At 43.6% G+C, this 14,835-nt stretch overlaps 1 protein-coding gene across 7 annotated transcripts; it reads left to right on the plus strand.

The window, feature by feature from the left end:
- Nucleotides 1-3,779: 3,779 nt before the first annotated feature.
- Nucleotides 3,780-13,813, plus strand: LOC108639346 (A-kinase anchor protein 17B). Of its 7 annotated transcripts, none has more exons than XM_018070839.2 (7): nucleotides 3,786-4,028; nucleotides 6,231-6,499; nucleotides 6,747-6,871; nucleotides 8,674-8,910; nucleotides 9,771-10,830; nucleotides 11,116-11,280; nucleotides 11,850-13,813. In XM_018070839.2, exons 4-7 carry the CDS (start codon nucleotides 8,821-8,823, stop codon nucleotides 11,984-11,986), a joined length of 1,452 nt encoding a protein of 483 aa, XP_017926328.1. In that variant the 5' UTR covers nucleotides 3,786-4,028; nucleotides 6,231-6,499; nucleotides 6,747-6,871; nucleotides 8,674-8,820; the 3' UTR covers nucleotides 11,987-13,813. The 7 variants fall into 7 exon arrangements, 5 of the variants coding, with proteins under 5 accessions (XP_017926328.1, XP_017926324.1, XP_017926325.1 ...); XR_001920412.1 differs by having other exon boundaries at nucleotides 3,787-4,028; nucleotides 9,771-11,280; nucleotides 11,850-12,057; nucleotides 13,473-13,813; XM_018070835.1 differs by having other exon boundaries at nucleotides 3,787-4,028; nucleotides 9,771-11,280.
- The last annotated feature ends 1,022 nt before the right edge of the window (nucleotides 13,814-14,835 follow it).

The following is a 14,835-nucleotide window of genomic DNA, read 5'->3' on the forward strand; positions in this document are numbered from 1 at the left end:
AGTACTTCTGAGGTAACTTTCTTTTGGATTAAATCCGTCACCACACAGGCCGATTAGAAGGTCCTGACAGGGAAGTTAAACACTTTAAAAAAACCCAAACCAAACCACCAGGTACTTTTTAATATTACCTTAAAGACATTTAAGTTGAACGAGTTTTTTGTGCAGCCAGCCAGGGGATGGCAGTATTCAACCCATCATTCACTTGCTCCTGGCTAGAAAGTGGTTGTGTAGGTCAGCTGCCTCTCAATAACTGATCACATCAGTATCTAAGGAAAGAATATCTCAGCAGTGCACAAATTAGTTTCCTGAGTCAAACCCACAGTGACAACCATCTGCATGAAGCAAGGTTGTATCACTTTTATTTATGAATTGAAACTATGCGAGTTTCCTGCTGTCCCTTGGAACAGATCTCAGTGTTCTATTTCAAAATGAAAAACAACTCTGAGGTTTGATTTTTTCTATAGACTGTACAACCTAGAGTAGAGAGATATATAGTCTCAACAGGGAAAGCTACCTTAGCTTTTAAATTACTTGAGCAGTACATAACACACAGACATAGCTCCTGGAATGGCATTACCAAGCCCCAAGCAGAACCATAACTAAGATTCTTCCTTTCACATACTCCAACACAATTCATATTCAAATCTTCCAACCATCTTCCTCCCCGGCCTAATCCTGAAGCTTCCAGAGAAGCTTGCCTATGCACACTGGTTTCCAGGCTTTAAAGAATACCCCTTTTAAATGTAGTTGGTTATGATGCTGCAATTTCTGTGCACTAAAGTTGATTCACTTCAAATCCACTTTAGCTAAATGACAATAAACCCAGAACAAACAAATGAGCTGGCTCTACACAGTCCTTGTCACCAGTTTTCCCTGAATTGATTTTCAAAGGTGTCATATGACTTGTTCAGGTAAGGGTTTTCTCTTTCCTTGCCATGACCAGTTCTAAGAAGAAAGTTTTTGTAAGAGTAGAGCAAATGTAGGCAGGTAACATATGGGGTAAAGCCTAGAAGCTTGCAGGGTGCAGAGGGAAGTGTAACTCCTCTGCAAGAGGGAGATATAGGAAAATTAATCACTCAAAATCTCTTTCTAATGTCTCAACATTGTATCTTTTGCATAGAATGAGATAACTAATACTGGCTTAAAACTGTATCTGCAAAACGACTCTGTATTTTGTTGTTGCTTCTGTAAACATCAAACCCCACATCTGAAGCAAGGTGTTCAGTCTCCCATATTCTTTGTAGCAATGATTTCCACAGTTTTATTGTTCACTCTGTAAAAGGGAATAATTTCTTTCATCCACTGTGTAAAACTGAATCATCCTTTTATCAGTTTTGGCTTTGGCATGTTTAATTAACATGACAAGACACTTCTTCATAACATGAGAACGTTGCCAGAGTGATTTCCTTAACATCAGTTTTCCAGCCTCCTTTCCTAGAGGAAATACAACTTACTGCTCATTCTCAGAGTAACTCTTCATACTGCTCCAGTACAGTGCTCAATCTCAGCAGGCAGGATATTCCACAATGGCAAAAGACCCTCTGCCTGCATCCCAAGCCCCATGTATGTCCTATGATCATCACCCATCATATTTACAACCATACCGCCCCGGGAGAAGAGATAGAAGTGTCTGTTTCTAACATGGGGCATGAGAGATAAAAAATGTATTATGTTTTACATTTATGTTGGGAAGATTGCAAGATACAAAACCAACACTGAAAATAGAGGGAGTATTTGAGTGAATGGCTACTCTACCTTGAATTCCTCTGGAGATCTTGAAGGCAGAACAGCCAAGTGCTGGGAAGTGCTGGTACCTCCAGCAGCACACGGGTGAGGTGCTGGCACCCTTGGGAGCCTTGGTACCGTGCTGAGACATGGGCACAGTGTTCTTGCTGGGCAAACACGTACAAGCCAGTGCTAAACCAGGGAAAAGCCAGACATAAACCTTCACGCGCTATTTCTCATAAGCAGTGGCGGATGAGCTACCTGTATTGCAGGACAAAGGAAAACACGGTATTGTATCCCAACCAGGCCTTCGCACTGCCCGAGCGAGGCAGCTGCTGAGGGGCAACCTTTTCTCTCTGGTATGTTTTTAATACACTGCACACACATGATGCCCACAGGCCGAGGATGCCGGGTCCAGGCCGGTGCAGCCGAGGCCGGGCGTGCAGGGGCAGCCCGGGGCTGTGCGGACCCTCAAGGGCAAAGAGCCGGGCGGGAAGAGCAGCCACCGGCACCACCCGGGATTCGCCTCGCGAACCATTCCTCTTTCAAAAGCACCCCGTCAAATCCCCGAGACCACCAAACAGGGCCGCGGCCGCCACCTTTCACGGGAGCCTGGCGACCGCCGGAACGCCCGGCTGGGTGCGGCCGGGAGCGGCGAGTATGGCCGGGACCGACGCGGGAGGGGACGGGGCGAGCCGCGCTCCCAGGGCGGTCCCCCCGCGCGCTGCTGCCGGCCGCACCGTCGGCTCCGCCCCTGGCAGGTTGGTCGGCGCGAAGGGCCGGCGCTGCAGCGCGGCCGGTGAGGGTCAGGCGAGGCCGGCCCTGAGGAGCGGGTCTCTTGGCGCGCTGCCGGCGGAGCGGGCGCCTTCTCCCCTGGGGCGGCCGGGCGATCGGGAGCTCTCCCGCTCGGCCGCGAAGGATGCCCGCGCCCGCTCGGAGCGCTGGGGGCGGAGCGGTTGCCCGGCCGCTTCCCGGCGGAGGTCTGCCCCGGGAGCCCGCGCGCCCTCCAGGACGGCGCACGGGCCCTGCCTCCTCTGCCGTCCCCGGGGCGGCCGGGCGCCCGGCTCTGGCGCGGAGGAGCCCGCCCGTGCGGGGGTTGCCCGGGCCCGGGGGTTGCCCCGGCCCGGGAGTGGCCCGGCCCGGGCTTGCGCCCGGGCGGGCGGGCCCGCGGCTGCCTGCCAGCGCCTCGCGACCGCCGAAGCTGCGGCCCGACAGCTCCCCTCTTTCGGGGCTGGAGAGAGCGCGAGTCCCCCCGGGTCGCCGTCCCCTCGTGGCACCCGCCGGGGTTGCGGCCGGGCTCCGGCCTTCGGCCGGCAGCGGGTGCCGTCACCCCGGCTGCTCCCGCGGGCACCGCGGCCTCCGGGCCGGCCCGCGTCCCTCGTGGGCCTGGGGCTGGCGGGCGGTTTGCGGTGTTGTCCCCACGCAGGCAGGCGGTGGAATGCCGGCGGGGCTGGGAGCGTCCGCTTCAAAACGCCCCTTTTATTGCGATGTCTGTTCGAGCAGTCGCGCATCTGGTCATCTCTCCTTTTCACTTATTTTGCGCAGAGCTAGGTGGATAAACTGCTCTCATCTGTTAAAAATTGGTTTAAACCTCTTGTTTAAACTTCTGCAAGTGGCTCTTTCCTGGTAGACACTTGTCGTAGAATGACTAAGGTTGGAGAGGACCTCTAAGCTCATGGAGTCCATCTGGGAACCCCACCGTGTTTGCCACTAAACCATGTCCCCAAGTGCCACATCCACACATCTTTTGAGCACTTCCAGGGGTGGTGATTCCAGCCTCTTCCAATGCCTGATCACCCCTTCAGTGCAGAAATTTTTCTTAGTATCCTATCTAAACCTCCCCTGATGCAACTTGAGGCCATTTCATCTTGCCTGTCATTTGTTACCTGGGAAAAGAGACCGACCCCAGGCTACAGCCTCCATTCAGGTAGTTGTAGAGAGTCATAAGGACCTCCCTGAGCCTCCTTTTCTCCAGGCTTAACAACTGGAGCTTTTTTCTCTGTGTGATAAACTCTCTGCTGCTATGTATCAATTCATATACTTGTCACATTGCATTTGCTTGTAGGTGCTCTTGCATACCCACCTCTGCAGAATTAAGATATTTCCTCTCGGGCTTTGGGACTGCTCTGTGCACGAGGGCAGGGAAACCAGATGTCTGAAAAATAACCTGGCAAAATACTTTTTTTTTTTTTCCTTTTTCTTCAAGATAACCCTCTTTCCTGACTTGGTTGATGGTATGGTCTCTGAAACTGTTGTGATGGCCCAGGGCCTGGCATGAGTGACCAGCTGGGAAACTGGGGATGGTAAGAGCTGTTTGAGTTAGCAGTACTGTGAGCAAATATGAGGGACACCTTTGGATCAAAGTATTCCCACTACTTGCATGTTACTCATGTGGACTGTATGAGTGTTTCAGGTCAGATGTTGCCTGGTTGTTAATGTTTCCCTAGAGTGTAATTTTGTTTTAAAGTATGAACTTAGGTAACACATTTTAGGGTGTTGTAAGATAAGGACAGCCTGCAGTTATCATAATAAACCCTGGTGCAAGGGCAGATGTGTTCCAAATGTTATGACAGAATGGTTAAAAGGAAATATTAATAATTTGGTAAAGGGGTGGAATGTCAATTTTCTTGTGATTTATTCAGTTGGAACAATTAAAACCTAAGATAACAGCTTCTTCATATGTCAGGGTTGATTCCAAAAGGCCATGCTGCTGAGATCAGGCAGTAAATAATTCTGTGCTTTGTACACAATTACATGACAAGAAATAGATTTCTGATGCTTGAAGAGCTCCTGGCTGTGAAGAAGAACAGTGTGCACTGGCAAACCACTATAGCTTACTCAGCTCTATGAAGAGAGTTTTGGGCTTACTTTCAGGTGATTTATTACAGTAGTAGCAACATGGTTGCAGCCACGGTGGTGTAAGGATATAAGTGAAAGATTTGCAAGGGCAGGATAACATCAGTTGGTTTAATAGGAAATGTACTTGCAAAACAGAACAAGATTTTGGGTACAGCAACTGCTCTTCAGGCTTGACTGTCATATCTCTCCAGGTTGCAACAGCAGTGTCCTAGATGTTTCAACCTGCTGCACCACAAATCTTAGTGTGATGGAAGAAGTGTAGCTGATATTACACTTTAGCTTTAGGAATCTCTTTATCTTAATGTGTAGTGGGAATAAAGGATTCTAGAGACTACTGACTGCTTCAGTTCTGTAGTAAGTACTTTGGGTGTATCTGCTTTGCTTATATGAGACACTGAAGGTGTGTCTATGTACATACACTCCTGTATGCAGAGATTAATCCTGAGAGATTCAGCCTTGCCTGACAAAGGTATGGTTGATTGAGTGCATTTGGCAGCAGCTCCCTAAGAGAAGTGATTCAGTCCTAAGATTGTGCTGTAGCTGCTGCTTCCACAGATTCATGGTTATTTTATTTTAATTTTAATTACACTAGCTTTTCCTCAGTACATTTGTGGGTTTTTTTCTTCATCGTTCTTAATAAAGTATAATCACCTTCTTTTTCCAAACAGTTTCTGTGCTTGTCTTCCCTTGTACATTCCCATATCAAAGGCAAACAGGCATTTTTCAAGCAATAGCAGTACAGTTTTTAACCTAGGAAAACCATCTTACAGACCTTTTTTTCATGTTTCTTTGGTGGAAGCTTTTATGTGGCACTCCTGCAGTTCTCTCTGTATATGTATCTTTTTTTTTCCCCCCCAGTTTGGTTTAGTCTGTATTTATGTTAAAATGGTAGATAAAAATAAAAGAAAATATAGCATGTGGACAGCATTAAAATACACTAAGCTTTATTTGGAACTAGGTGATAAGATTTTGTGGAATAAACTGGCACAGATGGTGGTTTTCCAATTTCTGCTCTTTTTTCCTTGAAGTCTGAGAAATCCTTGTTAACCAGTGGAAGGGAAGCCTCTCTGTAAACTTTTTGGACACTTAACCCTGTGCAGGGATAAAAACAACCCTTGTGATTATCCTGTTTGTAGTGGATGTAAGATATTGATATATTGAGTTGAAGTATCTGAACTTCAGTCCTTGAATCAAAAAAGAGGGTTTTATTGTTTTAATGTCCTGAAAAATTTGTCTGGCTAAGCTAAAACTTGTCATTATTTTCAGTGTGCTTGGCACTGAAACTGGGAGATGATCTCAGGAACTGCCACTTGATTTCTTATTATTAAATATGAAATAGATGTAGGAGCTGTGCTAATTTAGGTGATTCTTGGCTAGAAAAGGGTACTTATTCTCTTCTCTGTACCTTTTTTGATGAGGTATGTTGAGAGATGGATCCATTGAAGTGCTATGCTTAGTGCGGCATTATAAAAGAAAATGTGCAAACCTGTAAGCTTAATTCCAGCAGCCTATTAGCTTACCTCTGTAAGCACTTATTAGGGTGTGCCCTGTTTCATTTTTTTTCCCCCAGAAGGTAATTTCTAAACTGTGATTCTGAAATTTACCTCTGTGCTGGAAATAATGCTTCCTATTACTTATTTTTTCAGTGTAGGTAGACCTCGATGCAACTTGCTTGAGTATTTTGTTTTAGTGTGCTCACATCTGGGCATTTGAAGCTGATGAAATGCAGCACACATCAACAGAATTCATCAATTTTTAAGCAAACAGATAAGCATTTGATCCAAAAGATGTTGCTCTAAGAGTCAGTGGACTCTAGTTTTGGCAGAACTGCTTGAATCCTGCGACCAGGAATGCTCTGCTGAACATGCTGAACTGAGTCCCCAGAAGAGCATGCCAGGAACGGGTTTGGTCACAGGTATGGTGTCAGATTTTTGAGCCCCTGATATCAGGGAGGACACATTTGGGAGTGGGGTGTTTGAGCTTCATTGAAACCCAGTGTGAGCCTCAGAGGAGATGTTGTAGTATGTCAGGGTACAGAGGGACATTCTCATGAGTGTAGTGGTGCTTTGGGAGTCACCTGGGGTCTCTCATTTGCTCAGCATGTTTGTATAAATACACGGCAAACTGGGCTGCTAAGTCTGATTCTGCTTCTTCTGTGACAGGTGACTTTTGATACAACCAGGCATTTTAGTGAAGGAGCCATAAGAGAGAGAAGCCTGAAAAGACTAAAGCTGCAAGAACAGGAGCACATTCGAAAAAGGGGGAAAAAAAGAGAGGGGGTTGAAAGGTGAGAGTATATTTTTAGAGAATGTCCCATTTTCTTGAGATTTGTTACACTGCCTCATACCGAGTCAAATACAGGAAGAGTAGCTATGTGAAAATCCAGGCTTTGAGGAAACAGGAGTTGGAGAACTTGAAACACTACTGTGTAGTTGTTAATGTGTTTCAGAATGAAAAGCATCATGATAATTCTGTGTAAGACATGAGATGCAGGGGTCTTGATTATGAGAAAGGTGGGACTGGAGACATTCCAAGGTCCCTTTCAGATGGGATTATTTGATGACTCTGTGGGCCTGGTGTGAAATCAGAGAGCTCTTTCTCTCAAATTGATCTGAGGCTTGATTGCTTAAGATTTCTGCATGTGGACTTTTTGTATTGCTCTGTGCTGCAACATCATAAATGATGTTGTTATGCCCTGAAATAAAATTAATGTGACATGCATTTCTAGGTGCCTCCCAGTTGACTGGAAGATCCAAAGCTAGAAATTAATACTTTTCTCTCTTTACCCATTTTTACATGTTATTTTTTCATTGTTGATATCTTTAGGGTAGTGTTCTTAAATTTTGTGTATGAGTAATAGTAGCATATTGAAGTTTTGATTCTCTAGATAATGTGTTTGGATGACATCCTAAACTGTCACTAGTAATTAATCATGTTATATACCTTCGTGTCTTAAAAAACCCCAACACTCAGAATGCAGAGCATAGTGACATGCAACGGAAGCATAGCACGCTAGGTCTCCAAAAGGTTTAGTTGTTAATTCTTCCTTATTCAAATACTTCTTAAAAAACTGTTTTTAAACACTTATTTGTGTGAACACTATTCCTTGAATTTTCTGGAGCTTTTTGTGATGTGTCATGTTGATTATTTGGTAGATTTACTTTCTGCAGGGCAAGGTTCCCAAAAAGCAGTGACAGCCTGTTGTGGTTTAACCCCAGCTGGTAATTAAACCTTACAACAGCTGCTCCCTCCCTCCTACTCCCTGGTGGGATGGGGGGAAGAATCAGAAGGGTGAAAGTGAGAAAACTCATGGGTTGAGATCAAGACAGTTTAATACATGAAGGTCATGTGCATAAGCAAAGGAAAACAAGGAATTCATTGCCCACTTCCAAAGGGCAGGCAGGTGTTCAGCAGCCCCAGGACAGCAGAGCTCCATCACGTGTAACGGTGACTTGGGAAGACAAACACTCCAAACGTCCCCCCTTCCTCCTTCTCCCCCAGCTTTATATGCTGAGCATGAGGCCATATGGTCTGGGATATCCCTTGGGTCAGTTGGGATCAGCTGTCCCAGCTCTGTCCTCTCCCAGCTCCTTGTGCCCCCCCAGCCTCCTCACTGGTGAGTTGGGGTGAGGAGCAGAAAAGGCCTTGGCTCTGGGTAAGCTCTGCTCAGCAATAACCCCTGTATTACTCTTGTAATACCTCTTAAATGGGACCCTCCTGCTAATCTGTAGGGGAGATTTGTTAATCTAAGAATTAGATCCAAATGATTAGTCTCTAGTTGTGTCCTTGGAGACAAACAATCATGTGATGCTGTTGTCTTGGCAGTGCTTATAAAGAAAACACTAGAATACAAACAATTTGAAGAGACAAAGAACTTTCTAACTGTGGGCATCAGTTATGTGTGTGTACTTTTTATGCCATGTTTTTTTAAACACGTTATTTTAACAAACAAGATTCCTTGTTAATCACATGTGATTCTTGGCGACTGGTTGCTTATTATTAGCACTTCAAAGACTTACATCCAATTCTCCAGGACTCAAACTGTAAAATAAGTGTCATCTAAATTGTCCCATATTGATAATTACCTAGAAAAAGACGTGGTGATGAAAAGAAGTTCAAGAGAGAAAAAAGAAAGCTAAGCTCGAGAGGAGAGAAGAGAGGCAGATAGATGGAGATGAGAAACACCCCCCAAAGCAGCAGAAGGTACCAGCTGAAGAACAGCAGTGGCCAGAGAATATGCCTGAATGGGAAGAAAGGAAATCCCTGCTAGCTCAGAGAAGAGTGGAGTCTGTCAGACTGCTTACAGTGCTGTTAAATCGTGTGAACGTAAGACTATTTTAAAACATATTTTAAATTTTGAAGGATATTTACTACATCTTGAATAATTCACTAGACATTTGATGTCTTGATGCTATTGAGAAGAATGCCTTGGGGCTGACCAAACACTGAGGCGGCCTGAGGTCTGTGTCTTGTGACAATCTCTTCTCAGTCTTGCCCTGAGAGCAAATGTAGTGCATTTTCAGCCAGAAACCTTGCTTTTGGTGCTTTTCTGAGGCATTGTCATTACTGAATAAAAAATAGGGGTGGAAGGGCTGTATCAGCTCTATTAGACTTGATCCAGCATTGCAAGGAAGGGGTTTTGGGGTGGGGACACAAGTCATGCTTTCTCTACTTGGTTTATCTCAGGTCTACAAGTGACTGAATTAAATTAGATTATGCCAGTTGCATTTCTAATAGCCTCTTTTTTTTGGGGGGGGGGCAACACTAATCTATCAACTTCATTTCAGTTTGATTCAGTTAATGTCTTGAGAAAGTCAGCAGAGGAGTGAGCAAAATTTTAGTGTTTTGAACACAGATTAATGTTTGGAGGTTTAGTTTAGTGCTTTGGGCTAAAAAAAGGAATTTAAATGAAAATGGGGTTTAATTTCTCTGGGCCTTTAATTTCTAACATGGCTTCGTCTTCACTGTTTGTTCAAAAAGATTTGCTTACAAGCTTTTAACAAGTGTATGTTTTCCCCAGTCCTGGATGTAAAAGATTTCTAGAGGTCTATAATGTACTGTGAGTTGAAGTCAGAGGCTACCCTTGCCATTCTGCATGAATTTTAGGGGCCCATAATATCTGACATTGGCCTTCTTAATCATGAAGGTGACATGTTAAATAAAGTTCTATTTTCTTGGTTTCACAGTTGGCAAGTCAAAAAGTGGATCCTTCATTGGGCATAAGGAAGGACGATTCATTTTCTGAAACAGCATTAAAAGACATCCACCAGGAACTGATTAACTCCCACTGTCACACGCACAAAGAGCTGAAACAGGAGGAAGAGTTTAAGTGCCTGCTAACCCAAAAAGGTGGTGGTTTGTGCAGTGAGGAAGGAGATGTGAGTAATTTCCATGCATCTGCTTGTCACATAGTCAGGACGGTGTTAAATGAGCCCTCTCCAGCCCCGGGTTCTGAGGGACTGCCTGGCAGAGACGTGTGGGACTCCTCTGGCTGGGGATCTTTGCTGATTACGGTCACCCAGGACAGCAGGGTCATCGAATCTCTCGCTGGAAGGCACCACCCAGCACTGAATGCAGCTCACACACAGACAGTGCCTGAGGAAGATGATTGCAAAAAGCAAAAGGTTTATGAGACTGATGAATTCATCCATTATTTACTGAACTACTATCAGACACCGCACTATGCACGTGTTTGCTTAGAGCCAAAAAACTCGGCGAGCAAGTCCTGGTGGAAGAGAGTGGTGTCTGGTGACGGTGGTGGTTTTGACATCAGCTTGAGTAACAAACATGGGCGGCACCTCAGAGAAGGGAGTCCTGTACAAAACCTCCAGAAGAGAAATTGTAGTAGCGATAGTAATTATAGACTGGTGGTCACTGTTGGGGAACACTGTTTGTCAACAGACAAAGTGTCAGAAAGCAAGGTCCATAGGGGCAAGCTTGCAAAAAAGTTGCAAGTGCAGAGGAATGACTCACTCGCTGTTGATAACTTACCGCATGCAGTTCTGAATCATTCTTTGGCGTGCACTGCTGTTACTTGTGATAAGGAGTTCAAACGAGAAGATGGTAGAGATGAAGGCACTGTATCATACGAAACATGTAGATCTGCTTGCAGATTAAAGGATTTGTTGGAAGAGATCAGTGATTCTGAGTGCTTTAGAGAGGCATGTGGCAGCTCAATGAAGAGAGCAGAAAAAAGATGTGAAGAAATTTACAGCAATTGCAATAGAGGGTGCTTGCCTGCAAGAGGTGAGGAAAGAAAATTGCTGGTTTACCATAAAAATGTAGCTCTGGAAGGTCAAGAGAAGGAAACCAACAAATGTAACTCCTGTTCTAATTCTGTCCATGAGGGCTTGACAAGGCAGTGGGAACATAAGCTTAAAAAGTCGTGCAAGCGGTCTAGTAGTAAATTAAGACACGAAGGACAGAAAAGTGAGAGACAATCCAGGGAAGAGGAGAGGAATGCTCATAAAATCAAGAAAAAGCGAAAAAAGCTTTCTTCTAATTTTTTATCTGATGAATGTGGCTTTTCAGAGACGGACAGTTGCATGCAGCTGGAGTCGCTCAGAAAGATACAGAGAAAATGTAAGAAAATGTTCCACAAAAAAGTGAAATTCAAGACACTTCACACCACCATGGCAGCACCAGATGTGACCCCTCGTGATGGCTCACCCATTCAGGAGACCCTCCAGAGGAGAGGTGAGAAAGAGGGACACCACAACTAAGGGGACTGAATTTGACAGACTCTGCAGGTGAGGTCAGTCGCCACAGTTCTTACAGTGATGAATGGTGTTTTTAAAAAGAGTTTTAAAAATTATAACTATGGCATAAAGAAGCAGTGCAGCTTCTCTGCAATTACAGGTTTGTTCAGTTTAGCTCAGAAACAGTACACACAGCTGCAGCTGAAGAGTAGTATTTGTCTACTTAATTGGGTAGCAAAGTATCTGGCATGGGCGTTTGCAGATGGGTGCTTATTCTGTTAAAAGAACATGCATGCTAACAACATGCTTCAGACAATTAAAACATTGATAGGCAATTAATATGTGGCACAGCTGTGTGGGGAGTACTGTCAGAGGTTAGTGAATTTCTGTAGAGGTAATACAGATTTTCATACAGGATTGCTACTGGCACTTGTTACAGCCCGTTCACAATTTACTGTGCTTTCAGTTGGTTGGTGGACACCTTATAGCCACCTTCCCATACCCTTTTCCCTTCCTGCCTGCTTGACAAACTCATTTCAAGTAACTTTTTCATATACTTATCTACAGGAGATGAGAGGAAACTAATGCTGAGAAGAGAGATGGATGCAGACGTCAGAGGATGCCCTCTATTTCCTCTTGAGATAATTCAGACAAACCCCTGCTCAGATACTTTCTGTGGAGCAGAACCCAGAAGAGGATGCTGAACAGCTACGATATAGTAGTTCTGAATTTTTTGTACAGAAGTGGGAGAAGAAAGCCCTTTGATCATTAAAAGGTATATGAAATACTGGTTTGGGTTTTTTTTTGCTTAGGTAATTCCTTTGGTTAGAATATCTGACTGGTGCAGTGAGCCACAAAAGCAGAATCTGTGTTTACCTTTTGGATAACAGAGGACCAAAACTTTCCCTAGGGCCAGACAAACTTTCATGGACCAGCTGCTAAGAATTTGAAAGGACATGAATTGAGATCTTGGAGTGTTATACTTTGATTAAATGTAGGGAATCATGTAAATATCAAAATCGCAGTATTTAGTAATGAGTCATTGGAAAAAGACATACTTGTCAATCCTAGAGCAAGCATATGAAGTGCCTCCTCAATCAGATTGTTATAATGATGGGACTGGAAGGTGTGGGGGACATTTACACTCAATTGTGTGAATAGATTTCCAGATATGAAAAAAATCCCATCTTCTGTAAAACCCACACTGGAAAAATGCTTGTTTTCTATTCACAATTCTAGAGGTGTTTCTGAAAACCTGCTGGTCTTTGGGAGGAAGGATTTCACTGAACTTGTGCTCGATGTAGTGTTCCCAGGGATCTGAATGGTTGTGTAAGCAAAGCTCTGAGTGTTTGATAATGAAAGGGCAATGCTTCTCAGCCTGCTGCTGACAGTCCTCTGTAAATGCAGGCTGACAGTTTGTTCACACAATTTCCAAGGCACATGTGGTGAGGTAGCTATTTAGTACGAGTTTGCTTACAAATAATTTCCAGAGGAATTGTGAAATGTTGTCGGACTTGTGCTGCATGTAGGTAAAAATGTGAAAATGCAGTCTAGGAGCTTGAGTTATATCCATATTTATTCAGCTGGCTTTATCTAGAAGACAGCCACAATTGCTTTTGGACAAAGTTCCTTAGCAAGATATAGAGGACCAGCTCAAAGTTCAATACACTGATTATTGGAGCTTTCATTTTATTAATGCTTTATTTATTACATGTCAGTAGACTAAGTTAATGTGAAAATGTTGCCTTCATTACATAGAATCTTACTCATATTTGTAACTTCTGCTCTAATAAATAGTAATAAAAAATAATAATTGTAATTGTCTGTGGTAGATAGATTTCCCCCCAGTCTTCAATACTGGTGATTCCTACAGGCTTCTAAGCTAGGTTTTATCAGCCTTCTCTGTTCATATGTTCAGATGTTGAGTGCCTTTTCAGGGTTATGAATGACAAATGGTTGCTACTCAAAGTAGTGTTAATCTATTACTTTTGTCTAAAAAGATCTTATTTTCTTGACAGAAATATTTTCTGAATATTTTGGAGAACATTTATGCCCCTCTTAAGTCTCCTTTTTAGTATTTTATACAGTTCTAATGAAGATCAACTGTTGTACTTGTTGACTGTGTAAAATGTTTTCAGTTGCACTGATGTGACATACCAAGGGTGTTTTTTCTCTATGCAATATTTGCAGATTAAAGATGACAAAACTTCCCCCTCTGTCAATCTATAGGCAGTTCTGTGTCCATGAGTACCCGTTTCCCATGAGACAGGCCTTTTGATTACAGGTGAGGAAGTTATTTCTTTTTGTTAATCTGGGGGAGAAGGAACAAACGATTTCCTTCAGTGTAAATTTCCAGTGTTTTATCAACGTGCTGGCACAATATTCAATAACAAATAAACACTCCAGTTCTGCAATTGCTTCTTGCATTCACCTACATTGATTGAAACTGATAAAGCAAATCCTCTGTCTCCAAGTCCTCATTCCATGTAAAACCTCGTTAGTAAATAAAATATGCATGCACTTTAAATTGAGACACCATTGTGATCTTCATACTGAAACAGAACTTTTGGGACTCCTATTTGTTTATAGGTGACATTATTTAGAATCTGTTTTCAGGTGTTTTAATATTAATTCATTACTTTTCACAAGATCATAGAATGGTTTGGATTGGGACCTTAAAGACCATCTTGTTCCACCCCCTGCCATGGGCAGGGACACCTTCCACTAGACCAGGTGCTCCAAGCCCCATCCAACCTGGCCTTGAACCCTTCAGAGATGGGGTAGCCACAGCTTCTCTGGGCAACCTGTGCCAAGGCCTCACCACCCTCACAGTCAAGAATTTCTTTTTCCTATCAGCACATTTAATATGAGCCCCATCCTTTCATATCCTGGACTGCTCAGTAAATTATATTATCCTGAAGTCTAATCTTTAAAGAGCCATGTAACAGCTTGCTTTAAAATTTTTAAAATACATAGCTTTGTAGATTGGATTTTAGTAGTTACAGGAGTAAATGTCACATCTCAAGTATGAAAGTTACCAAATGTTTTGGCAATTAGAACAATTATTAGGTGAAAATATGCATTCAAAGCAGCATTTATATAGTTCAGCAGTGGCAACGTAGAACACCTTTCAGTTCAAGCCTGGTGTGTGCTGTTGTGCCCAGCTGGTGTTTCAGGAGGCTGGGTTCTTTTTATGGAAACAGTTTACTCTGACATGTATGAAGTAGGGCCCTGAGACTGCAGACCTTGCCATCAAATCTGACTTTTTGTACAGAACTAATGCAAACGCCTCCTCATAGAGCTGGTAAGAACTGAAGTCCTCCCAGGGAAGTTGGTTGAACAAGGCTTTGTTACTGAAAATATGTGACCTGTGGGTTGTACATTGTGCTGAATTCTGAAGTCAGAATCCTAAAGGCTGGTTTTAGAGCAGAAATACACAAAGCCCATTACATCAGTCCATCTGCTTGAAATACAATACAGCAATTATGATATAAAGCCCTTTCTTCTTAATCCAGGGGTTCCAGGCAATGCACAGAAATGCCTCACCTTTTGT

Source organism: Manacus vitellinus, unplaced genomic scaffold, assembly GCF_001715985.3.
Source record: "Manacus vitellinus isolate BGI_N305 unplaced genomic scaffold, ASM171598v3 scaffold_19_pilon, whole genome shotgun sequence".
In the NCBI taxonomy this organism is placed as follows: Eukaryota; Metazoa; Chordata; class Aves; order Passeriformes; family Pipridae; genus Manacus; species Manacus vitellinus.